This window comes from Ixodes scapularis, unplaced genomic scaffold, assembly GCF_016920785.2.
Source record: "Ixodes scapularis isolate PalLabHiFi unplaced genomic scaffold, ASM1692078v2 PGA_scaffold2__306_contigs__length_199485367, whole genome shotgun sequence".
NCBI classification, from domain to species: Eukaryota; Metazoa; Arthropoda; class Arachnida; order Ixodida; family Ixodidae; genus Ixodes; species Ixodes scapularis.
This window is the reverse complement of record NW_024609857.1, coordinates 190,085,950-190,112,464: the sequence shown is the minus strand read 5'-3', so window position 1 is coordinate 190,112,464 and position 26,515 is coordinate 190,085,950. Positions and strand designations below refer to the sequence as shown.

At 44.6% G+C, this 26,515-nt stretch overlaps 1 protein-coding gene across 5 annotated transcripts in view; it reads right to left on the bottom strand.

The window, feature by feature from the left end:
* LOC8036083 (acylamino-acid-releasing enzyme) overlaps window positions 1-26,515 on the bottom strand; it is a 78,696-nt gene that overhangs the window by 31,842 nt on the left and 20,339 nt on the right. For 4 of the 5 annotated variants that reach the window (XM_029986042.4, XM_040500264.2, XM_029986045.4 and 1 more), the window contains 6 exons: window positions 19,450-19,682; window positions 16,531-16,618; window positions 15,648-15,723; window positions 14,051-14,169; window positions 4,279-4,416; window positions 2,531-2,622 (listed from right to left, as the gene is read on the bottom strand). In XM_029986042.4, coding sequence (XP_029841902.2) covers window positions 2,531-2,622; window positions 4,279-4,416; window positions 14,051-14,169; window positions 15,648-15,723; window positions 16,531-16,618; window positions 19,450-19,682 — 746 coding nt within the window. Of the gene's footprint in view, window positions 1-2,530; window positions 2,623-4,278; window positions 4,417-14,050; window positions 14,170-15,647; window positions 15,724-16,530; window positions 16,619-19,449; window positions 19,683-25,929; window positions 26,036-26,515 lie in introns of those variants that run through there. The other variant, XM_029986043.3, reaches the window with a different exon arrangement.

Sequence of the window (26,515 nt, the reverse complement as noted above, 5' to 3'; positions counted from 1 at the left end):
CAAGGTTGCCGTGTGAATTGCAAGCAGAGGCTGCACGCTGGAGGCTCTGAAAGAAAACCCCAACCGGATACTCCCTATCCCCCATTGCACGTCACTGCACGCGTGACACGGAAGAAGCTGTAAGAGTTGAGAGTGGTTTGGAAGCGTCCAAAATGTCAATTGCTTGACTTTTGTTTTTTTAAAGAACCAGCCCACGTAGGCAAAATTTGTTTTCAGTTCTTTAATCCAGACGTGACAGAGAACAACACCACAATTATTTGACCGAAGTTCAAACATTGTTGCACGGCCCCTTTATTGCTGATTTTGAGTCTGCAATCCAATTTGCATATCTCATGTAAAGAAAAGGTATCGCTCAATGTAACACTCTATAATTAAGTAATCTCTTCTAAATAATTAATGATTTTTCATTCTAATTTTTTTTTTTACCAGGTATACATGATGATTTCCAAGGGTCAGCTATATATCCTTAAGCTAAATGGCTGTTTATAAAGCAGTATCACCTATAATTAAAGGGGTACTCTGCCGTTTTCTTCACTGTCCCTGATTTGCCTAAAAACTTGCTAAAAACGCCAACAAACATCGCTGAAATAGTAACCCAAATATTTGGACAAAACAACATTTTTTTGCAAAGTTACAGAATTTATAATTTCGGTCCTCATTGTGTTTTCCAAAGTGAAAAGCTCTACTGGAAACATTGAAAAAGTGACGTCATGGGAAGGCAGGGGTTCCCTCTTTGGGCCGTAGACTTTGTTCCCAACTGATTACAAACAGTTTCATGGCGTCAAATGAATGCTTTGGAAGGTTGCTTCAGCTCCCGCGCAGCAGCACGAAACAAATGCTCGGCATAGTTCAATTTTAAACTGCCCGCTCGAACCAGAAGCCTGCAATCTCGTGACGTCAAGGCAATGAAAAGCGCGGGTATATTCGAATCTTCGTTTTGGCGTCATTTTCATTTGCCGATTTTACTATAACTACCTATTCTAAATTTTGCGATACTAAATAGCATAGGGGGAAGAATAAAGGACGGCGATTTCGAAAATATAGTTAGTTGGGGTGGCCGAAGAATCGCCGGACTACCTTTTTAACACATTGCAATTGAAAACAGAAAAAAAAAGGGCACAATAGTTTGATTGAGTGAGTTTGGTGAAAAAATTAAAGATTTAGGATACAATGGTTCAGTAGTTATTGTAGAAAACAACACTAGCATAAAATCCCGTAAGGGCACTCACCCCGAGAGATTGCCCATCTAGTTTTTCTGGCTAAATATCTCCCACCCCCGATTCCCGTCGGATGTCAAACGATGTCCGACAGGAATCACATCAACCATGAGATCTGCGGTACAGGTATGTGTGACAAGCGAGTTTGCAGCGGGTTCACATGGTTCTGTCTGCGATCTGCTCGCGAATGCACAGTCTCCTTAATTAGCCTTCTAAACAATTATTTTTTGTTACACAAAACGGAAGTTTCATCCAAAAGAGGGGAACAAAAATTACAAGAACTAACATGATTTGCAAACTCAGAACTCTGCGCGCTATTCTTTACACTCCTTTTATGCTCTGTAAGACGGTCATTCTAACAACGCCCTGTCTGACCAACATAACTCAATCCGCAGTCAGAGGGGATCTTGTAGACCACCTCTGCGACACAGGGGAATTGTGTGAGCCAGCCGTCCTTGGTTATCAGTGATCGGATGAAAGGGTTTTTGCTTGTGTGATGGGGGCTTTGTAAACTTGAAGGGCTTTAGCATTTTGGAGGTCGCCTTGTATGTTGACCTGGGGGTTGTTGTTGTTCGGGTGGTCGGCTCCCTTTCGGAAAGTGTTGGAGCCGGGGAGTGGCTCAGGCTGTCTGGGGCGAACTCGTTGCCCGTCTTGTTTATGCGTTTGAGTTCTTTTTGCCCTTTCTCTTCTTCATTTGTCTGAAAGTCTATTTATTGGCATGCTCATATCAATAAAATTCAGCTGCGTTTGAGATTTTGTTGTGTTCGTCCGTTTTTTTATCGTTCCCCATCTCAGGGTTTACAAGATGTCGAAATTTTACGGTGGTAGCAAGCTCTCCAAAATTCTTTCATAGTATGAATACTTCAAAACGTGAGCATGAACTGCAAACTTGGTTTGTGTCTTTGTTTGAATTTCAAGTATTTTGTTTTCCTGCTAATAGGCACTTCAAATTTATTTAATTATTAGATCGTTCAGGTGTATCCTGTCACATCCAACGGGGTTTATCGCAGGCGAGCGATAGAGGCGTACGGTGCTCTTCCAGCTTAACCGCTTGGTTGCCCAAACATTGATCTAATGCCCGCTACTCAAACCTAAACTGGTCACTGCAGCAGCTGGAATGTCTTTCCCACGTTGGGGTGTGATCGAGAAGTCAAAACTTTACCGCACAAATAGACCGGCAGGCCAAGGAACGGCACGAGAGGCACCAGAAAGGGACCAAGTTTGGGGAGTGGCGGACACTATCGTTTCATCGGAAATGCATCCTACACATATGCACAAATATACGAGCCAAAAGTAGAAGGTGAGACCCTTGCCTCCTGTTGTTGCAGAACGCCAGACCCAGCTTCCAGGGGTTGCCGTCCCAGCCGACAAACACGATGCCCGTGTCCTCCGGGGCCCAGATGGCCTGCGACAAAACGGCACACCATCAGGACCCAACGCCGTCGCCGCGTCACAATTAAAGAGACACGGCCCACCGAAACTAAAGAAAAGATAGGGTTTGGAGAACTTTGAACACATTTTTCTCCATACCACTTCTTGGCATAAATTTCAATTTAGGAAAACTATCGTTTGCTAATAAGACAAGAGGAAAGACTCACTCATTGTTTTTCCTAACTGGAATTTATGGGCAATACAACTGTGGAATGTTTTTTTGACTTTGTGAATGTGTTTTATAAAAGATGTTAACATTTTTTTGACAACATAAAAGGCAAAATATTTATTTGATTTTTCACTGCGAAGTTAGCATAAAATAAATTACTTTTTGGAAATTTTGTTTTCACAGTTGCACTCTCCAGGCATTCTGCTGCAGATCTAGAGTAGAAAAATGTTAGTTTTCTAACATTAGTTTTTTAATGATTGTTTTCCTAAACAAATTCGGTGTGTTCCTATTAAAAACAACTATAACTTATTTTACAATTCATGTAGAAAGATGAAACTTTGCACTGCATTCTGTCTTGTAACTGCCAGTACACACTGTAAATTTCACTCATATGGAGTCATAGGCTCAAAAGTTGCCACGACCAATTCATACTTGCCACAGCCAATGGGGAGTTTTCTGTCAACATGTGAGGACGCCTTTTTTCCCAGACCCTAGCGTATAATAGCTTCGCTGTAAAAAGCCTTGTGTCTAGTCTGGAGAAAAAAAATGGCCACATTTCTTTCTGGATTGTATATGGTGATAATAGTCTACTTCAACATACATTTCTGTTTTAGGAAATATATTAATTTCTATGTCATAAACGACATTACTACCTCGGGCCATCGATAGCCTTGGAACACGTCCGATCCGAGGATATGTTTTTATCATTTTTTTTCTGCATTGTTCTCTCACTGCATGCTCAAAATAATTCCAAAAACATTAAAGCAACCATTTCACGTAGATAGTGCGTAGAGCTTATCCCGCAACCACTGCAAAACCTTCGGTCTATACTCCGCGACAACTTTTCTTGGCAATGCAGTGGAAGGTACGTCCCGCGTCCCCTCTCTCATTTTGAGTGTACGCAGGCTCTCCTCCTCCCCCATTTCCGGGGAGAGGAGGAGAGCCTGCGTACACTCCAAATGGGAGAGGGGACGCGGGCCTGTACCTTCCACTGCATTGCCAAGAAAAGTTGTCGCGGAGTATAGTCGTAATGCCGTGTGCGTGGCCAAGAAGGAACGCTTCTTCGTACTTATAGAAGATTTATGTTTACTCTGACACTGAGGGTAGTAGATGAAGAGCCCAGCGTGGCCTTGCCAACTCACTCTCGGACTCTCGCGCTAGCCAGCTGTTACGCTGACACCTCAACACTTGCGGCTGCTTCCTTGACGTACATTCTTTCTTTTGTTCCTTGCACAAGTTCGCCGATTAAACCTTTATTTTCGGTTTCACGCTCGTCAATCCTTTCCCATCCGAGGCAAGTCGGGACGGTTCCAGGCTGCCTAACAGATGGCACCCGTGTGTCAGTGTTCTCTCGTTGTAAGTGCTTACAAGCTCGGTTACGAATGGGCACAACGCGCTTGAGCGTACTGAAACGCAGATGTGCGTACCGTCCCTCAACGTGCCGGGAGCAAGGCGACCCACCTGTCCAGGGGAGATGCCTTCGGGGAGGTTGTTTATGATGTTGATGGAGCTGCTGTACACATTGATGGTGCACAGGGTGGGGACGCAGAAGCCCTTGTGCTCCTCGCCCCAGCTGTCCTTGTACAGGAACTCGGTGCCCTGGGCAAGCGACGGCGGGGAGGGACTTGAGACCTTGAGTTATGCGAGGTGGCAAGCACACACGGTGGGGAAGGTGGAGAGGACTGCACGGCCGGCATCAACCGGCGGTCGCCAGATTTCTCCATTTGGCTTTTGCGGTCGGAAGGCCACGATCGAAATTGCTACTATAGCACTAATCGAAGCGGCATTTGAGTTTTCGTAGCAGGTTTTGTTGCAGGTGAAATATTAGTCAGAACCAGCCACTGACGCTTTTGGAGCAGATGCCAAGATCTGTTAGCACATTGCTTGAAAATGAGAAAGTGATTGCATAGCTAAATGAGTTCATCATCATCATCATTGTCATCATCATCATCATTCATTCATTCATTCATTCATTCATTCATTCATTTATTTATTATTTATTTATTTGGAAATATTGCCAGACACCTAGACGGTGTCCAAGGCAAGGTGAGCACGGTACAGCAAGTACTCTGTACCATGTAGACACACAAAACATAACAACTACCTATAAGCTAAATCGGCAATGCAACGCAAAGTGACAAGAGCATACAAATAATGAAGAAAAACCCCACCAACACTCGAAGATATTCTGAACACAAAAAGCAAACTTAAGGTATGTTTATACTCCAACGTAACGTCGACGGGCGCGGCGCAGCATAGCGCGCACAAATGCTGATTGGCCGCTGATATCGAGTTCCTGGTTGCCGGCCAATAAAAGGCACGCGTTCTGCGCCATGCTGCATTCACTGCGCTAAACGTCGGAGTATAAACAGCCCTTTATTCTATGACAATAAATGATTAGTAACTGCCACGACAAAACAAGGAGATGTGAATTCATTAATAACGGTTATAGGTAACTTATTCCATTCACGAACAGTGCGCGGTATAAAGGAGTATTTAAAAGAGTCCTTTTTAGATTGTGGCACTATAATGGTTTTCTCGTTTGTTGCGTGTCTGTCTGGATGTATTGTATTGCATGTATTCTTCGAATGGAAGTTTAACATTGTCATTGACTATGTTATAAAGAAACTTAAGGCGATTAATTTTCCTGCGTGTTTTGAGTTCGGGTATGCTTGACAGTGTATACAGTTGAGAGACGGAAGTCAGCCTGTCGTAACGGTTATAAACAAAACGCAATGCTTTGGTCTGAATTCGTTCTAGTTGCTGTATGTTTTTTGCTGTGTATGGGTCCCATACCAAGTCAGCGTATGCTAGTATTGGCCTAATTAAAGTTGTGTATGCTGTTAACTGTTTTGGGTGTACAGTAGGTTAGTTTTCTTCTTAAAAACCACAGTTTTTGCGATGCTCTGGACACTATGTAACTTACGTGCGCATTCATTGCGTGCAGACGCAATGAAAATACCAAGGTACCTGTATTCTCTAACAGCTTCCAAGGGAACACCATTCACAGAGTATGAAAAGGGCCTAGGTTTTTTTTTTTCTGGTAATATTCATCTGCACACATTTTTTACAGTTCAGTGTCATTTGCCAGTTGCAACACCAGTCATAAATAGAAGCAAGAGAGTTGTTAAGTATTTCTTGGTTTTCAACACAACCTATCTCTGAAAACAGAGCAGCGAAAAGCCGGCACGGAATAGGCAGACATGTGTTCAGGTCATTTATGAATACCAAAAATAGCAACAGGCCGAGTAGAGAGCCTTGCGGCACTCCTGATAAAACTGGAACTTTGGGGGATGAAACATTGTCTGTCTATGCGAATGAATTGTTGCCGTTGGGATAAGTAGGAGTCCAACCACCGTAGAATCTTTTCATTCTTGAGCAACTGTCTTAATTTGTAAAGCAGCTTTGGATGCGAGACACAATCAAAAGCTTTCGCAAAGTCTGAAAAAATGACGTCAGTTTGTCCCCCTCTATTCATAACCATTGCAAATTCATTTACAGTATGAAACAGCTGTGTCACTGTCGATAGGCCTCGACGAAAGCCGTGCTGTTCTTCACACAAAAAAACATTGTCCTCGAGGTGCATGGATACCGTAGAATACCGTGCATCCGCCCATTTCCACGTTAAGCGCCTATTTTTAAATTGGTAAGATCTGAGAAAATATGCTGAGTACATTGATATGTAAAATTAATGATCGGACAAGCACCCATTCCCCATTTTTTGCGATTATCTCGAAATTTTGAGTGGGCGCTGACCCGGTATTTTAAGGTAGGTGTTTAAAAAGGAAATGTTCCAGTATCTTCCCACTCGAGCAAAGTAGGGAGATTGGGCGATAGTTTGTAACACTTAGTTTGTCCCCGGATTTGTAAACTGGAACAACTTTCGCTGTCTTCCATTCCTGTGGAACTCTTCCATGGTTTAGGCTACGGTCGCATATTATATTAGTAGAAATTTCACGCACCACTCGGCATAGTGACATAAAAATATATTTGGTATACCATCTGACCTGCATGCTTTCTTGGCATTTAACGATAGGAGCGCCTCAAGTACGCCTGCCTCAGACAAGGCAACATCAGGGAGGGTCAGCTGGTTAGGTTCAAACGCAGTGATACTACTATCTTGTTTCGTAAACACCGAACTAAAATAATCATTGAATGCCTTCGAGATAGAGTAATTATCACATATTTCCCTGTCGTTTATCTTTATATTTTTTACGATACGTTTCCCACCAGATCGATAGTACCAAAATTTCTGAGGGTCGCTTCGTGAAAAGCTGTCCATCGCCACATTAAAAAAACGGTATCTGATATTTTTTATCATCGACCGCAGCTGTCTTCTAAGCATCAAAACCGGCACTTTTGCACTTGTTCTTTTTTTGTTTTTTTTACACATACACTTAACTTGACGTTTTAACTGCAGTATTTCTCTACTTATCCACGGACTTTCCCTGCGTGTTGTCTTTTTGCGGAGAGGCACAAATTTGTTGATGCAGGTAAGTGCTAATTGCTTAAAAATCCCATAAGTTGTTTATATTCACATCACTTTCGTTACTCCCCCCCATGTTGACAAATTCATCATAAAAGAATTGGTCTAGTAAGTCCAAAATGTCCACGTCCTGCTCCCTGCTGAAATCTCGAAACTCTCTAACAGGCGCATGCACGTTTGGGTGCGGAATGGAGCAACACTTTAGCCAAATCATATGATGGTCTGATATTCCCGGTACGATCTCGCAAAGATTTCCGAACAGAGTTATTTTCTGGGATACAAAAATAAGATCAAGAATTGAACTGACTTCTTTAGTCACTCTGGTGGGTCCGTGCACTATTTGCGTGAGATTATAAGCAAACAATGTGTCAAGGAGTGCCTCGGAATGACAACAGTCGGTTGTTGAACACATAGTATCCCAATCAATGTTTGGTAGGTTAAAGGGCCCATGAAACGAATTTTGGGTTAGGATAAATAATTTTAGATTGGGATTTTACTAATAGCACATCGTTCAGTGGGCTAAAAGAAGAAAGGTAGAAAGTCAAAAGCCTGACTTTCAGTGCGAAAATTTGAAAACACAGCGGACTACTTCGTACCTCCTCCCCTTCGTAAGCTCTCTGCCTTTTCACTGGTATACATCCGCGGTCCCAAAAGCGTGTCATCGGGTCCAAATGCACGTCACACAAAGCCGGACCTCACTTAGTCCCTTCACCCCTGAGTTGACATTGTGGTGGAAGCTACGTGCTTGCCGGACCAATCAACCACCTCCATTTCATCACCTGACCTCATTCTCTGCGCGTGGGTATGCGTGAAGGAGCGTGTTCACGTGGCAAGTCTGGCTGGCCCAGCGAGCACGTAGCTTCCACTGCACTGTCAGCTTCGGGGTGAACGGGTTGGGGAAAGCAACTTTTGTCTGAATTTTGAGCGACGGGCTAATCTTCTAGGGGGACGATGGCTCTGTTCGGGTACGCAAAGCAGATTCCGAGCAAGAGGGGCCTCCCCACTTTTCGTCTTCTTGAGCTGTTTGGTGGAATGTGCGATTTATGAGTTGAAGAGGAAAGCTAAAAAGGAAAAAGTTGGAAAAGCGTTTCATGACCCCTTTAAAATCCCTGCCGAGAATAATGTTTGAAAAGTGTTTAGATTGCTCGCAGAGAAAACTATGAAGTGCATACATATGTTCGATACTTGCATTCGGTGGCCGATACATGGCACCTACTAACAGCTCAGAAGAACCGGAATTAAGATTAATCCAAACCATTTCGGCGACACTAGAATCTTCTATCACAGAAAATACAATACCCTTTCTTATTACAATGGCTACCCCCCCCTCCCTTAGAACCCCGATCTTTCCGAACAATGTCATAATTGTCAGGAATTACTTTGTCATCTGATATCTTGTCGTGTAACCACGTTTCCGTGATAATAGCTAAGTCCGGATCATAACACATTAAAATACCTTCTAACTCAGAAACTTTATTCACAACACTTCTTGCATTGACATTCAGGATAAGGAGGGGGGAGCTGAAGTGCATGGGGATTTACTTGGGTTTGCAGAAATGACAATTACGGATGGGCCGTAAGTGTGATTTTGTGTTCCTCTTTGACACGAAGTGTGATTAAGTGTTCCTCTTTGACACGGAAGTATATATTAATGTAATAAGAATAGATAGGGTGTAAAAGGAACACAGAGCCCTCTTTTAGGAATAAAGTGCTGGTCAGAGTAGGTTCCATTTATAATGATTATAACAAAGATGGATAAACTGGATCGTAGCGCAACACCTCAGTTGAGATAAAGCCTCTCTGCCCCTCTCCTTTTTACAGCTGATAGCTTCTTTAGCCCCTAAGTATCATTTCTGTAGTATGCCAGCAAAAACCAGTATATCCGCTAAAATGTCTGTCAATAAAATTGCATTCCACAACTTTAACAGCCTACCAAAATCAAGACTAATATCATAAACTGCAAAAACAATCACCCATAAATATTATAAAAACCTACACTTTGACATTACACCACTACGCGGCTACATTTCAGGATATGGGGTGCTTGCTGAGCTCCCGATCCCTGAATGGGTTTGTTTATAACGATTTATAACGAACAGCAGGAAACACTACGACAAGTTTGATATAGCAAGTAATTCGATATAGCAAAAACCATTTACAACGCACTTCCACGATGCGCTCGTTGTAAGACGAGAGCTTTTCTTTCTTTCTCATCTCTACGCTTCCGCCATGTAACAATGCGCTGGAAAGTTTTGTTTTTTTTTGCATATGTGCAGAGTTTGTTTTTTTAGCTTATCTCGCCTTCTGAATCGCTTCTCTTCGTGGGAAACCGTTTTGGAACAAAAAGTTCCTTTTTTGATGCGCGTACGTGCGTAGTGTATTTTTTAGCTTTCTCCCCATTGAATCGCTTCTCTTCGCTCAATTTTGTTCGCAACTTGAGCTTTTGGAATGTTTTTCTTTCCTACTTCTTTTTTGGGGGATAGGACAGACTAGAAGATGATTGTTGTCGCGTCTTTGGAAGCCTTCTCAGGGGGGAAAAGTTTGATATAGCCAATATGTTGTTCGTTATAAAAAGTACTTTTTACATACATTTTTATTTAAATTTTCCGTGAGTTCGATATCGACAAAAATTCGCTGTGCGTGGGTTCGTTCTAAACGGGTTTCACTGTACTCCGGCTTCAGGGTCACAGAAATCGGAAAGGAAATGCGTAAAGTAAAGCGCCTTCCCTTCCTTCACTTTACTTTGTCACGGATGTCCTCCAATTACCGTAAGGTCCGCGGCTGCGTCATTCGGGTAGGATAAATGTTTGCGGATCGCATGTTTGCGTCAGGGTATTTGTAGGGGTGGTCAATTACTTTGTGTTTTTTCTGAAAATCTCTATTCGCCCAAAAGGTGGGGTGGCGATGATTTGGGTATGGGCGACGACTCGGGATATTACGGTAATAAACTATTACTATTACTGTCGGTAACGGGAATATGACGACGAAATAACTAAATAAAACGGGCAGCTCAATTTTGAATGGATTCAATATGGTTAATCAAGCAAGTTTGATGGGGAGAGCAGGCAGCTGATGCATATTCTAATTTCGGGAAGACATATGTTTCGTACGATAGTTTGCGGAGGCAAGGGGGTGCAGATTTTAGATTATGCTCTAAGTAACCGAGGGTACGGGATGCTTTAGCAGTTATGGTGTTAAGGGAGGACACTACCCAGAAAAAACAATTTCTGCAAAACAAGTTGATTTTGAAAAAATGCCATATTTACATCCACCAACATATAGAGAGTATTCCCAGAAACTTTCATTAGTTTACACTGAATAGTTAAATTTTTATCAATTATTTTAGGTCCATTGATGCTAAAAAAAAGGTACAGGTTGGAGCACTTTGAATGCATTTTTCTCCGTTCCACATTTCGGCATAAATTTCACATTAGGAAAACTATTGTTTTCCTATTAGACAATAGAGAATTATTCTTAGGTGGTTTTCTGGGTAAAATTTTGTGAGGAACATGCCTGGCTGGTTCGTTTTTCTACTTTAACATTATTTTATGCTCAAAAATCTACATTTTTAAAAAAAGGGCACACATGAAAAAAAAAATATAATCTTCTTTTTGAAGTTATACTTATGAAAAACAAGGCAACATAGAAAAATAACTAGCTGGGTATGTGCTATGGGTATTCCTATGACTATATTGCACATCAAAATGACAAACTTTTATTTTATTTTAAAACAATAGTTTTCCTAAGCGAACACACTCACTTCCATATTGTAGCATTCGTAACAAGTTTCAGAATTGACATAGGACAATGAAATTTGCCACGGATGGGCTCGCCACTCATATAAACTTTCACTGCATTTTTGACTGAAATCAAGCAAGCGGTACGGAAGTTGACTTTTTTGGGTAGTGTTCCGCCTTAATGTGGGAGACCCAAGAAGGATTGGAGGCTAGTTCGGCACCAAGATAGTGATAAGCGGAAACAGTGCTGAAGGTTGAATTGCTGAGTGAATAAGAAAATTCTGAGTTGGTGCGTTTACAGGTGAAAGGAACATGTTCACACTTTGTAATGTTAGAATGACCTGGACTATATCGTTTTGGAGCTGTCAGTGATTGTCAGGATGGTTAATCATTCTATATATCATACAATCATCGGCAAAGAGATGCACAAACAATTTTATTGACTGTGGAGGAGAGTTAATGTAGATCAAGAAGAGAGGAGGGCCAAGCACGGTTCTTTGAGGCCACCCCGAGCTTACGCCAGTAAGATTATATTTAAGGAGGGACACCCCCTAGGAAGGTCAATTTTTGAACCCTTGGCTTAACATGAATGAAATTTACAGGGTAGGCTGGTGGTCATGCTAGAGGGTGCATAACAAAATGTCAGGTCTGTCGGTTAAGTGGGAAGGAGATTAGGGCAGCTTTTATCAGCGACACGCTTAGATTGTTTAGTTAATCTATCGTCAGAAAACTATCACAATATATTGAAGATTTTTATTCGCTAGATATGTAGCAGAATGCCTAGGAGGTGCGGCTATGGGAAGCTTTTTGTGAAAAGTCATTTATTTCTATCAATCTTCTCTTCTGAAAAATTGGTCAACTTTTTGTTCTTCCGTGTCTTCGACAAAATGTTAACATTTTTTATAAAAGACATCCGTAAAGTAACAAAAAAATTCCACAGCCGCACTCCTTGTTAAATTTCAGTCAGGAAAAGTGAAGAATGAGCCTTCCCTGTATTGCCATTATCAAACGATAGATTGACTAAAATGGAATTTATACCAAAAAGTGGAACGGACAAAAATGCGTCCAAAGCGCTCCAAACCTTACCTTTTCTTCAGCTTCGGTGGACAGAGAATAATTTAAAAAAATTAACTATGCAGTGTAATCTGGGGGAAATTTCTGGGAATACTCTCTAGATGTTATTGAATGTAAATATGTAATTTTTCAAAATCAACGTTTTTTGCAGAAATTGTTTTTTTCTGGGTAGTGTCCCCCCTTAAAATCACCCGCAGCAGTTAACTGCTGTCATAGGAAGAGGAAGCTATGGATCAAGGAAAGGGTTAAGTCGTCGGTGTGAAGTGAAGAACGTTTAGATATTAGACAGCAATCGACCACAAGGTCAAAAGCTTCGGACAAATCTAAAAATATGGCATCCGTCTGGGTGTTAAGCTTCACGTTACTATGTATGTCGTGAGTGAAGCCAACTGGTTCGTTGTCGTACAAGAACACTTAGCAGAATCAAAAGTGGTATTCGAAAAAAATTATGTTTTTCTAAGATGACAGATGACATTTAAGAATATAACATGTTCTTGCAGTTTATGGTAATTTGTTTTAAATTTTACAGACAAAAAAAAATTATCTACTTAGCGTAAAATCTTGTAAGGACAATAAAACTTTGGTTGGGGCTAGTTGGTTCATATCGATTAAAAGGTTAAAAGGCGCGAACAAAACAGGACGAAAAAAGACACACGTACGACACGGACAGGCACCTGTCCGTGTCGTACATGTGTCTTTTTTCGTCCTGTTTTGTACGCACCTTTTAACCAACTTGTAAGGACGCCCTTCTCCGAGAGATGGCCCATCCCGTTTTTCTGGGTAAATATCCATAACATAAAAATCCTGAAACATCGCCCACCCCTGATTTCCGTCGGACATCATGCTATGTCCGACGGAAATCACTTCAATTGCGCAATCTGTGGTACCAGTACGTGTGACAAGCGGGTTCACACCGGGTCCCCGCATTTTTGCCCGTGATCAGCGCGCACAATGTGGCTTCCCGTGACACGCGAGTTGCTCCCGCGTGTTTATTGCATTGTGAAATGCGAATCTGCTGTATCTGCGGTATCCTTTCCCGTGACATGCAAGTTTATACCGAGTTCCCATGTTTTTGTCTGCGACCTGCACGTGCGATATCAATTCCCGTGACAGGTAAGCTTGTAGCGGGTTCCCGCGTGTTTATTGCACCATAGAATTCGAATCTCCTGCGCCCGCAATCTGCGGGATCCTTTCCCATCGCATCGCGAAACGCGAACTCGCCGCATCAGCGATCTGCGGTACCAGTTCCCACATCACGTGGCTTGTGGCGGGTGCCCTGGTGTCTATCACTGATTTTTTATGAAGTTTTGCTGTCGCATCCCAAGAAGATAGCCCACCCCAGGCTTTTCACCATCTACCTCGTCATTTCAAATTGGCGTTCTCATGAGATCTTACAATGCGAAGCAATATGCCCAACAAGTATTGCACCCAACCCTTTGCCGGGTGGTGTCGGCTTGTTTCCAATTTCCACACGTGCATGCACCAATCGGGACTTCAGTCAAAACTTTATAGAACTTTACACCAAAAAGCTAGTAAATATCTAACCTGGTCGATCTAAAACCTTGGCAGAGCCGCAACCTCCCCCCTCGAGATCAGTGTGACACTAGGGCACGGCAATGCCAGGACGTATAAGCATCCGCCGCTCTGTCGCACGCGCTTGTCGAGCCTCAGCATGTTTGTCATTCGGAGAGGGTCGGGGACCCATTAACGTGCCCCAAACGCATTCCACATCAAGATGGCAGCCCCCAAGATGGCGGCCACCAAGATGGCAGCCCCCGAGATGGCAGCCACCAAGATGGAGGACCAGAAAAAAATCGGGGAACGAAATGTCGATACTCTAAGTGTTACTTATTCAGTGGCTCTAGGTCAACCAAATCTAAAGCGAGCGTGGGGGCACTTTGCCGACTCCGGCCGGGAACAGAGCTTTCTGACTCACCCTCTCGACCTCCTCCTTCTCGTTGCGGCTGAAGTACGACCCTCGCTTGGGCTGCTTCTTCTCTGCCACGTACAGCACCTGGTTTTCGCTGTTAGACCAGCAGAAGCTGCTGAACGTTCCTGCAGAAGGACGTCTCACAGTCACTGGCCCGTGCGTGGCGTCAAAGCAGAAAATCGCTGTTCCCCTACCTGTCTTTTCTTTTTGTGCCGAGGTTATCATGAGATGCTACGTTTGACGGGTATTCACCTTTTGTGGACTGTCCAAAAAATATTAAAGACGTCTACGAATCTCTGTAATGCGAAATTAGAGTGCAGCTCTTGAGGTATTTTGATCTTGCTATATGCCGTGGTAAACAATTTGAGGAAGAAATGTATACATATGTACAAATATAGATCACTCTCCACACATACAGGTTTTGCACCCTCCTCCTCTTCCTTGTCCTCTTCCTCCTTTGTACCCTCCCCTCCTCCTCTTTTGTAACCCCCTCCTCCTCCTCCATACCCTCCCCTCCAGCTCCTTCTACCACAGCTTCCCCGCTAAATTCAGCCGGAAAATTGATGTCATGTGACCTCAACACCAATTCAATTTACCCGCTAAATTTAGCAGAGAAAATGACGTCACATAACTTTGTGTCACGTCGTCTATGAACAAATTCAGTTTCTCTGCTAGATTTAGTGGGAAAATTGACGTCACGTGACATCAACACCATTTCAATTCCCCGCTAAATTTAGCGAAGAAACTGAATTGGTGTGTAGGTCTGTGAAGATCCCATAATGCAACACAGAACATTCAGTTTCCCCGCTAAATTTAGCGGTAAATCTGTTGTCACATGACCTCAACACCAATTCAGTTTCCCCGCTAAATTTAGCGGGGAAACTGTGACGTTCCATAATGCAACGTGCGAGGTTATGGCAACGGCGACGGCGATGCCACTTAAGCAGGAACGGATGCCCAAGAGCTGCGCTCTAAAAAAAATCAAAAGCCCAAAATAGTAAATGGTTGTCACATAGAGGAGTTGACACTAATTGATCTGCAGGGTTCATCCGTCAGCTTTGCCCCCATCGCACAATTTCATGTCCGCAAAGGTCGTCCTGGAAAATGGAGACTTGAGAAATGGGTAAACTATTCGGACCGCAATTACACCAATCGCTCCCAGTGTGGTGTAGCTTCTGGGGTTCATAAAACTCAAAGGGAAATAACCCATTAAAATACAATGGGCTTAACATATATTTTGTCATTTGTATTAGTAAGCAGTTGCTACAGTTCAACCAGGCAAACAGTGTGACACCAGTTGGAAGCGCTACAAAGGCTTATTACTTCATTACCTAGTTCTACATGGTGCTTTCAACAGAGCTGTGGAACTGGGTCCGACAACTCTGCACCACGATTAGCTTTTTATTGAGTCTCGAGATAAGTAGAGACCTACAGTTAAAGGAGTGTGTACCACTCGCTACGGAACACGTGGAATTCAATTTTGTCTGTTGCAACGTCTGCCTCTCGAGGTCTTGAAGCTTCATCTCGCAGGAGTTGCCCAGGGTAGTTCAGAACCAAAGCATTAGTACGAAGTAGCTTGTAATGCAGAGGCCTGGACCCTCACCGTTTTCGTGGACCTTCCCGTGTGCTCCGACCCCTTCGAGGTCCACGGAATCCAGCTTCATGTTCTGGTCCCAGAACTGAAAGGGAGCAGAGGACGTCCACTCTATAAACTCTAGTATGGCCTTAGAGTGTGAAGAGCAAGACAAGTGTCTCGACTGTACACAGCGTGACGTTGTTAGCATAAACAAGCAATCGTCAGTTTTTCCCGTTTTGCTCTTGGAATTGAAGGGCTCTCATCAAAACTATTAGTGTGGTTAAAAGTACTCATTTGAGGCACTAACCTAAGCGGTAATATTTGGTGCCAGTCAACACCGTTCTGAAGTAAAATGTGCAAAAGAAATTCCAATGTCACGTTTGAGTCAACAGTGTTGTGCAGCGTACGTTAATAGATACTAAACCTAATTTTGTTTCATCACATGGATAAAAGCACAAATAGGTCAGTTTAGAAATTGACTTACATGCCTGCCAAATAAAAATTATAAACTCCCAAATAAAAAATTGAGTAGCACCGAGTTCGAACCGACCTTTTAAAGGGCAGTTTAAAGAGGTCAAAACTTGAAAAACTTGCCACAATGAACCGCTTTAGCTCCATTATGGGTGCACTAAAGAGATCTTTCACACTGTCCTTTTATTGTTCTCTTTTGATGTATATGATCCGAGGGTCCCATTTAAAATCCCCTAATTGCTGCTGTGCGTGGCCCACTTCGATATAAAAAAAAGAGCTCAACGTGCGACTCCAGAGAGCAGCGTGCAGAGGAGGAGCGAGAAGTTTCAAAAGGATTGGTTGAGCATTCCTTTTTGTCTCTTTTCAATAAATTATGTACTACTGCCAAATGAAAAAAAAGAAAAAAAGAGAAGCAGGGATAGTGGAGAGAGCACCTTACCTCAAAGAACTGCTTCTGCTCTCCCTTCTTATGGACTTTCCTCAGGACTGCTTTGTAGATGCCGGAATGGGACACTGCCGACAGGACTCTGGACAGGGAGCACGAAAGGTTTCAGCAGCAACAACCAGAGACAAAAGCAATGCAGCTCCAAATCAATTAGACTAGACTGCAGGTTCTAAAACTGCGTTCCCAAGAATCCAGCCTACCCCCAGAGTACCGATAGTGTTCACTGAGCGCCCAAAGTCCCTTGACTGTCCCTACCCCCAGTAAAGTGTTCCGCCAGTTTAAGCAATATTTTAGCGTGTCTGAGCCGAGCACCGATGTACAGATATACGAGCTAAAATATACCCTACCATATACATTACTGTTAACAAGGTCTATATGCCTCTGCATCGTTTAAAGGTAACAATGCTGAAGGGGACGGGGGCTCGTTGGCTGCCATTCGAGGCAGACAGTCGTGTTTAGAGATCAAGAAGATTGAGAACCCCTCATCTAGTCCGGTGAGCGGTCCTACGTGCATGGAAGATTGAAGCACTAAAAAACAAATTAAACCATGGCACTGCGAGGTGCCTTACTTAATATCACTTACTTAATATTCCTGCAACAACAAACTTTGTCCAAACATGTATTGCTCTTCCACGAAACATTACATTTTTGTGTACGGCTAGTCCAAGGTAACAATTCAAATAGGCTTTTACCATCACCTAAAAGGTCAATGGTGGCACCAGGTAAACTCTACAAATGTAAACAGATCCTCTTCTAGCCTCATTTTGTTGGCAAGTGAAGCAAATGTTCCCTTCGTTGGCCAACAAAGCATACGTCGCCAGATATGCCAGACTCGTCCTTGGCAGCGAAGAGAAGGCTGGCTGGCATCCCTTGGCATCTGGCAAACTAACCCAAGTGAAGCAGAATCTTCACTCTTCATGCATGGAACTCCTGGAGTGCCTGTACGGCATTACTGCAGGGGTCAAATAGGGTTGTGCGAATATCAAATAGAGTTGGAATATTGAAGCGAATAATGCCATATTCAATTCAAAATTGTGGATTTGTGGATGTTCGGCAACTTTGAATATTTTCAAACTATTTCAAAGCTTAAAATAAAATTTAAAAAAAAAAGAATGATATGCATGTGTCGTCCGTCAACTTTTGCAAGTTTTTTTTTTTTTTTTTTTTTTTTAAAGACTGCCAGAATTAATTTACCTTTTTCGAGTAACGAGCCCCGTCTGGGGAGTTGCCTGCGAGCTACAACAGAAGAGCAGCCCAACATGCCTCCACCCGCCAAAACACGTTGGCATCGTGCCGTTGTATCGGTTTTCAGTGCTTTTTATACCCCACACTACCGACACTAAAAAACAAAGCGTCAAAATAGACTAAATACGCTCCAAGATAGATGCTGACAATGTTGCTGTTGCCATCTTCGCAGGGCACCGCGTCCCGGTGTTCTGCGAAAATGGCGACAGCGCGAGTGTACGCATGCGCAGAAGCTTGCTGGAAAAAGGTCCATTGTGACTTCTGAGGCGGCTTGCGTGCAAACCAACGTGCGTGTTGTACGACACATGGGATAATTTCATAACGCCCCATTTTTACGCACTTTCGACGTGTTTGTATGCCTGGGGCAGCCACGGAGACCGCGGGTTTGAGGGCTAGAAGCCTGGAATTATGTTTACAATGCGTCGTGCGTTGTGATCGCACTATTACCGCAGGCAAAAGGAAAACAGTGGCAAAAAAAAAAAGCAAGTACTAACTGTGTTAACTGATAAACTTTAAAACACGATAAACATAGCTTACAATATCACTCGAAGACTAATTTCTTACTTGGAGTTTAATAATCACACACATTTTTCGAGTATTTGCTGCGACGGGAAAAAACGGTATTGGATTTAGGACATGGAGGGAGGGCAAAGGAGGAATCACCGTATATTTAGGCTAAGTGACGCAAGCCGCCGCCCTTTACAAATGGAATAGCTGTCCAGCGGGCTTGTCAACCATGATGGGGCTTTGGATGGGGCCGTAACTTCAGACCCTTAGAGCAACCCTTCAAACTTTGCCGTGTTTGTCGTTTTTTTCTTTTGTTTTTGTTTCCTAGTCTCGGGGATTTTTACCATGGCTGCAGAGACAGCCACAAAGTATTCACTTTGCTTGAAAATTATTTGATTCGATTCGAAAATATTTTTACAAACTATTTGCTTCTTATTCGCTTTGAACTGAAATGTCGTTATTCGCACAATCCTAGGGTCAAACAATAACAAAAAAAGAAATATTTTCTGCATCAGCAGCACATTTTGTTGTATCAGCTAAGACATTCTACTCTAGGGCAACCGCCCGTCCCGCGACCCGTGGGACTGTCCCGCATTGAGGGCTCGTGTCCCGCGTCCTGCAAGGAATTCCCAAATCTTTAAAATGTCCCGCTTTCATACTGTCGCATAATTCACTCTGCAACTCATGCTGTTGCTGAACAACGGGGCACGGGGAAGCGCGGGGATCGCTGGTAATCATGTGAATCACAAAGGTATGTCATTCTTGCAGGAGATAGATGCGCATGCTCCTTTGTGCCTCTCCCCTTGGTGGCAAAATATTCTAAGAAAAATTGCTCGCTAAAAAGTTAAATATAAAATATTGTAATTATTTACAAATCGCTGTGTCAAAGCTAAAGGGTTGGTGTGGATTTGTTTTGATGAAGACAGCAACACAGGGAAAAAGCCTGCAACGGATGCCAATAACATTGCCTTCCAGTAGTTTGTTTATGGGCAACGGCAAGCTTCTTGCCCACACTCTACCACGCATGCACGGTGCCGGTGGCGTCCGCTAGGGGCACTCCGGTTTGTTTGTAAACATGAGTTGGTCTATATAAGAACATTACACATAAATTTTCTCGCGGATGCATACTGCGGGGCTAGAGGGCAGGGGAGGGCCACTTACTCCCCGGTGCAGCACTGGGGGTGCCCGATCGACTGGAAGCTGAGGTGGCCGCCCAGGTCGAACTGCCCCACGTAGCGGCGGGTGAAGGAGGCCATCTGTGCCTGCTCCACGTCCCTGACCTCCCAGACTGTGTCCAGAGAGAGGACCTGCTGGTCCGTAGCCAGGGTCAGGTGGGCCTGCTTCGGGGACGGCACCCGAGCCATTTCCCGGTACAGGTTCACAATGTTCGACACCTGCAGAGATGGCGAAGTGGCGGCATGAGGCGTCGTGCCGTCGGGAAAGGTACCCTTGTAAATGATACGGGCTGAAACGGCCCATCCGGCCCGAAATGGCCGGCCTGTTTCCGGGTCCGTGGACCCTGCGGGCTCTACTATTATCTCCCAATTTCCCAAATGGTCCAAAGTATGCATGGAGGTGGGAAGCTTCTGGAGGCGACATGAGGCCACCAGAGGTGAAGGTAGAGGTGCGGAGGGACACGCCCCCAACGGTGACCAAAACGGCTGACTCAGCAGTTGTTTTGGTCCTCCTCGGGGCCCCAAGGGTGACCAAAACAGCTGTTGAGTCAGCTCTTCTTTTCGTCCGCGTCTCTTGGTTCTGGTCATCACTGGGGGCGTGTCCCTCCACACTTCTGGCTTCACATCTGGTGGCCTCATGTCGCCTCCAGAAACTTCCTACCTCCATGAAAGTATGGAATCTCGACTTCACATTCCATTCGCAGTCTAGACCGTGGCTCTCTCAAAAACTAAAAACTGGCAGTTCCGTCGGCGAAAGAGGATCGTCTTGCAGACGGTACGGGCTCGGAATGTTTAAAACCCACGTCGTGGGACGCGGCAACGGAGCAACGCGAGGTTTAACACCCCCAAGAAAAGATGCGGGTACGGTGCCCGGAGAGTGTCCCCAACCGGTGCGCTTACCGCACCCTCCAAAGTCGTTCCTCGATTTCCTTCGCGTCGTCTGTGTCCGTCATGTTTAACCGACTAGCCCACCAGTTCATTTTGGGATTTCTCATGTCGGAGGGAGCTCGATTGGCCACCCGACGGATCCTCGAACTGGGTTCTTGGAATGGTTCCTCGAAGTACCCTCGTGGGCTCCTCGAGTCCCCCGGTTTCCTCTACGATTCCCGCCTCTAAGTAAAGCGTTTTTCCAGTTTAAGCACCATGTTAGCGGATCTGAGCCCCCCATTGATGCGTGACTTTACACAGACCGTAGCCCTCTGCGCTGCTTTATTGCGTCGATTTCGAGACCGGGCGGGTTCCTTGGCTGCCATTCGAGACGGATAGGGGCTCCTTGAAGGATTGGCAACCCACGGGCGAGAGGAAATTTCGCCCCTCACAAAATATAGCACATATAGAAGAGGTGAAAGAAGAGACAGTGAACGTCGGTTCCGGCGGGACCAACGCTTTCGCCGCACAATCGAGAAACAAAAAGGATGCAAAGTCGCTGCTGTGGCTTTCCCGGGCCTAGGCCGCTACGAGGTGCAAAAACGTTGTGCACGTGTTTCCCCCGTCACGTGCCAAGTGCGCAGTGTCGACGGTGGAATCTAGTGGGCGAACACTTAGTCGACCCGAGGGAAAGGAACGATGCGTCCTTCGCTATTTCTTACAGTCACACGTTAGGACTTTGAAAATGACGTCGGTTTCTTTTTAAATGCAGCAATAGGAGCACTTCGGCACTCCCATTCATCCAACTTGATCGCATCCCAAAGTATGAAGCTCATGCTCGCAGCTTTCGCTCCACTATAACTTTAACGGGAGACGTGGTTATATCAAACTACCCTTGTGAAAAATAGTTTTTATGCAAGTAATCTGAAAAAAAAATTGGCAGTGACAATTATCTACAAAGACCTATAAGGTACGAAATGCAGTATTTAAGGTGCAATCGTTTGACATTGTCTAGGAGACACTATACCAGGGGTGGCCAGGCTGACCCGGCCTAAGAGCCGCAAACAAAACCGCGAAACTTCCAAGAGCCGTGGGGGGGGGGGGGGGGTTGGTGGGAGGGCAAAATTTTGTTCAGAGCAATAAACGAAACTCGAACTAAAGCCCGTGCGTCTACTTTCCTGTACAACACTCGGAGAGCCAATCACCGCAAATTACGGAGGCAGCTCAGCGAGTGACGATGCCGAAACATATGTTTAGACCAAAAAACGCAGTCTGAGTTATGACATTAAGCAATGTAAAACCAATTGCATTGCTTAATGTCACAACTCAGACTGCGTTTCTTGGTCTAAACACATGTTTCGGCATCGTCACTCGCTGAGCTGCCTCCGTAAGTTGTGGTGATTGGCTCTCCGAGTGTTGTGCGGGAATATAGATGCACAGGCGTTTTTTAGAGTGTATACTTTCAATCTATCCAAGTCAAAAGCAGTCCAATTGTACTTAAAGCAACCGGCGGACTCTTCCTATACCTCCCATTGGGACTCCAATTGCAGACGGCAGCGCCAAATCTCCCCTAACGGGCGTTGGGTTTCTCCAAAAGTAATAAAAAATAGACAAAACAATACGCGCACCGTCGTCATGGCAACCGCTTGGTTCTGGAAGAGGGTGTGAGAAGTGTGGTCCCTCCTCTCCCTCTCTCTCACCCTCGGCGACAAAAGGATGCGAGTTCGTTCGAAGTTCGGAGCAGCCTCCGAACTCCGAACGAATTTGCATCCTATTGTCGCTGATATTGAGTCAAGAGGGAACTGCTCCCATTGCCGCCGTCTCGTTCTTCTACAATACAATGTTTACCTTTTTTTTGCGAATGTCCGACGCTCCGAAACGATTGCACTTGACTTTGCGTCGCTCGATTGAGATCAGCTTGGCAACAGTGCATGTTCAGTGACAGCCAGTTCTCATAAAATGGTCACTCAATGAATGCAAAGTACGCCCAGCCGCTGCTGTTTAGCGGCTTAAGATGGGCGCACATCGCCAGTCTGAGCACAAGTCCAAAATTCTTTTGCAAGTTCTCTTTTTATTAGGCACGCTCTTTATACAGAGGAGAAAAAAAAAAAAAAAACGTTCACTGCACGGCACAACAAAGTAACAAAATCTACACGAAACTACTATTCAAGTATTCACAGACCTGCAATAACACATTTAACTTTGCGGTAGTTAGCGACAGTGATTCGATCGCCACGGTCTCTTGCAGGTTCCTTCTGCAGCGAGCTGCTCCACGCACGAGCTGCGGTGCTCTAACACCGATACCGCCCACACCGCTCATTTTAAGATACATGCGCTGTCCCTTGTGACCTTCTACAATAACTCTACCATAAAGAAACATGCACCAGCAAGTTTTCGGCAATCCGAAACTGTATAACCAAAAGTATAGCAGCCCGTCGTTACCTTTCGTCACTCGACCGGGAACCCAAAGAACTTGGCAGAGATGTTGCCACTGGAATTAGAGCACCACTGAGTCGAGCAATAGACAAGGTTTCGTTTCCTCCGTGTTTTGGTAGAAGAAATAGACCGATAACCAATAGGTCAACACCACTGCCCGCTGCCGCAAACGAAAACCACCACCGCACCGTTGGCACAGGCGTCGTCGAGCAGCCGACGCATCCGCGAGCCCGGCAGCCGACGCGCAACTGTTCTCAACGGTCAAAATACAAAAAACAACCGGCCAATGAGAGCAAAGTATGAGGGCGAAACTTTAGCTAACCGAAATATTTGTTTCATCTTACCAGGATAATTTTTGAAATCTGTAAGCAGCAACAATAATATGTATCTCATCCTATTAAATAAACTTTCCGGCGTAAACCGGAAAGACTTAATAGAATACCAACGGATAAGAGATGGCGCTCAAATAGCTAAACGGAAGTCGCTCGAAGTGTCCGCCGGTTGCTTAAAGGGCAAATCCGCTTCATTTTTGGTTTTGAAAAAACAATGCAGTCCTCTTCAGTATCGCCTAGGAAGACCACACGTGAAATCTTACGACGCAGTTCTGTCTAAATGTTTCTTAAACGGTCCGGCAAACTTTGCAACGCCGAAATCGGCTGACTTGAGCAGGCGAATTCAGGCGCAACCAACAGCGCAGTCAAGGCTACGGCATGGGCGGAGCCAACATTGAGCTAAACGCCACCTAAATGGCCCCCTTCTGCTTGTTTTCACTTCTCCGGGCAAGTGTAGCGCTTGACGTCAGCAACGTTGCCTCTCGGCGCTCAGCAGTGTCCACGTGATTGGCGTAACGCGCCTGCGCAGCGCGTTTCTTGGGAGCCGTCTGGCCGCCCGCCGTGGTCCCGCCATTACCGCCGTCTTCCGCGTCACAACCGCCGTCGTCGTCTCACTGATTGTGATTATTGTCTCTCGGAGTTTCGTCCACACTACGGACACCACGTGCGCGCACACTTATGCCGCAGTTGTGCAGACGTCGTCGAATGCCGTAGACACCAAAACGTGGCGAAGAGTGCGGTGCAGACGACACTCGCGCCTGCCACACGCCCGCCACAATCCCGCCCGTCATTGGGCCGAGGATTACGTGACATCTCGTACCACGTGATGGCCATGTACTAGGCGACCCGAGGCCAATGTTGCCGGGCGGAGCCGAAGTTTCGGTTTCGATTTCCGCTCGTGTTTAAAATTAGATTTAAAAATATATATCCCATTTTTCGCGAAGCAAACGACGTAGTGCGTTTTACTAGGGCTTTTTAATTCGAAATCAATCATTATCCCGAAATCTTCGAAATTGAGCGGAGTTGCCCTTTAAGGTAGCAGTAGCACAAGACTACCAGACTGCAACCTGTCTCACAATTGGCCCCCTCCTCCACCCTCATCTACTTTTACAACGCTTACACACACACACACACGCGCAACCTGTCTTTCGATTTACAACGCGTTCCATTTCTCTTTTTGGGAAAGTGCTCGTGTGACCGGGAGGGAGCCGGAGGAGTGGGGTGGGGGGGAGGGTAGGGGAGGGAGCCTCGAGCCGCATTTTAACACGCGAAGAGCTGCAGCTTGGCCGCCCCTGCATTATACTGTCGTTTAGGGGAGTGAAGGAGAACCTTTATTTTTATCGATTTCCCCCCTACATTGAGGGGGGGAAACTAAGTGCATAGGCCACGTGGCGTCAATTTCCCCGTTAAAATTAGTGGGAGAACAGAAGGTCTTCAGGTCACGTGACATAGATTTCCCTGCCAAATTTAGCGGGAAAAATTAATTGGTCATGTAACAAATTTTTCTACTAAATATAGTGGAGAAACTAAATCGGTGTAGAGGTCCTGTGGTGCTAGGACACGGGACATCAATTGACATCATTTGGCCTAAACTCCAATTCAGTTTCCTCACTCAATTTTGCTGGAAATGGTGGATGGACGGACTGACAACATGTTGGGATTGGAGGGTTTCATTATAAAAGCATTTCATGCTTGAAAATATACAAAAGTATACCTCAACCATCCTGTTCTGTAAACATTGAATAGAAACGAGCAAGCTTCGGGTGCCTTTTTCCCTGTTCACATTTGTTGCGATACGACCAGTGCCTCACAAGTGTTTTCCTTAGCTCGTCTTAACCGGTATTAACAACTTTGGTGCCATTTTAATTGCGAAAAGCTGAGCTGTTCGGTGAAGCTAGTTTAGTAGTTCTCCAGCTTACGAGTTGTGTGCAATTTTAATTAAAGACTTAAACTAATTAATGAGGCCAGTTTGTATTTTATGACCAGAAATCTAGACATATTCATAACATTCTCAATCATATGCATGGCAGCATCACTATAGTAAAAGGAATATCCCGTGAACGGAGTCCAATCAAAATAATGAATATCTTACTAGTACAATGTTTTCTCGACCGACCTGCAGGACATTATGCGATCAAATTTTGCAAACCCCCCTATTTCCAGTGCTAGTAGAGAAAGTCCATATCAATTGTATATGTAAAATCTGCATGAAAAGCATTGTCTCGATGTATATGGCATTAAAAAAAAAAAATCTCTACGGGCACTTGTTTGTTTTTTTTGGGGGGGAGGGGGGGGGGGGGGGGGGAAGAAACCAAGTAGCAAGAATTATGTCACCCGTGTTATGGACATGTTGGTTGAGAATGAAGCAAACATTTGATTGCTCGAGTGCTTGCCATAGTATGCTATTTACTATGTGCGTAAGTTTACACCCTACCAAAAGCTTCCACAACTAGCTATTTTAAATCTATAATTGCAACTTCTATTAAAAACTAATTTCCACTTCCATTTTGTATATCAAAGTAATTACAACGTGAAACATAGCCAGGCTCAATGCTCCACCGTACAGGTTATGCACGGCGTAATCAAAGGCTCCGGCGTGAGAGCATTCCTCTGTAAAATGCCCCGTTTTCACGAGTAGGCGCGCAAGGAGGACACTTTCCAACGCCACCCGCCCACACCCGTGAATCCTGCTATGCTCCACAGAACTCCCGAGGTATAGTATCGGTTTAGCAAATTGAGATAGCGTCAAGGATTACCTACATAGCATATAATGATGGCAATTCTGTGACCACAGTCATTGTGCGACTTTCAGAAAGTCTAACATCACCTACTGATTCAGCTTTTGATGCGCCCATGATCAGCAGACTCCTCTGTGGGGTGCCTCTTGCCCGATGCACTATGACACGTCACACGAGTTGTTGCCACGTTCTACGTCCGTCGTACGCAGTGTTGCCAGATGGAGAGAAAAAAAGTCAGCAGATTGATCCCCAAAAAGTCAGTAGATTTGCACAAAAATCAGTAGATTCCACGAAATATGTGTTTTGCCATGTTTTGCTATCTCCATTAATACGCACTTCGAAGAAATAGTATAGAGTAACATGGTAATAAACACAAATAAAAATGGAAGAAAAAAACGAGACCAGTTTTCTAGTAACTTGCTTCATAAATGTTTTTGTTTTAGTCATTATTGACTGTTTTGAGGATTATTCTTTGAAATCGAGACTGAGGGCACTTTTGGGATCACAGATGAAGGCGACAGTGCGACGTTCACCTGTCGCTATTATTGAAACGAAACCGAAAAAAGACGCTCCGGCAAGTGCGCCCGAACATGTCCAATGGAAGTCCTCTGCATGCTGCCATCTTTCCTTACTGGGCTGTGGAAGGTTTTTGAAGCAACGCTGTTGTTCCGGAGCACTG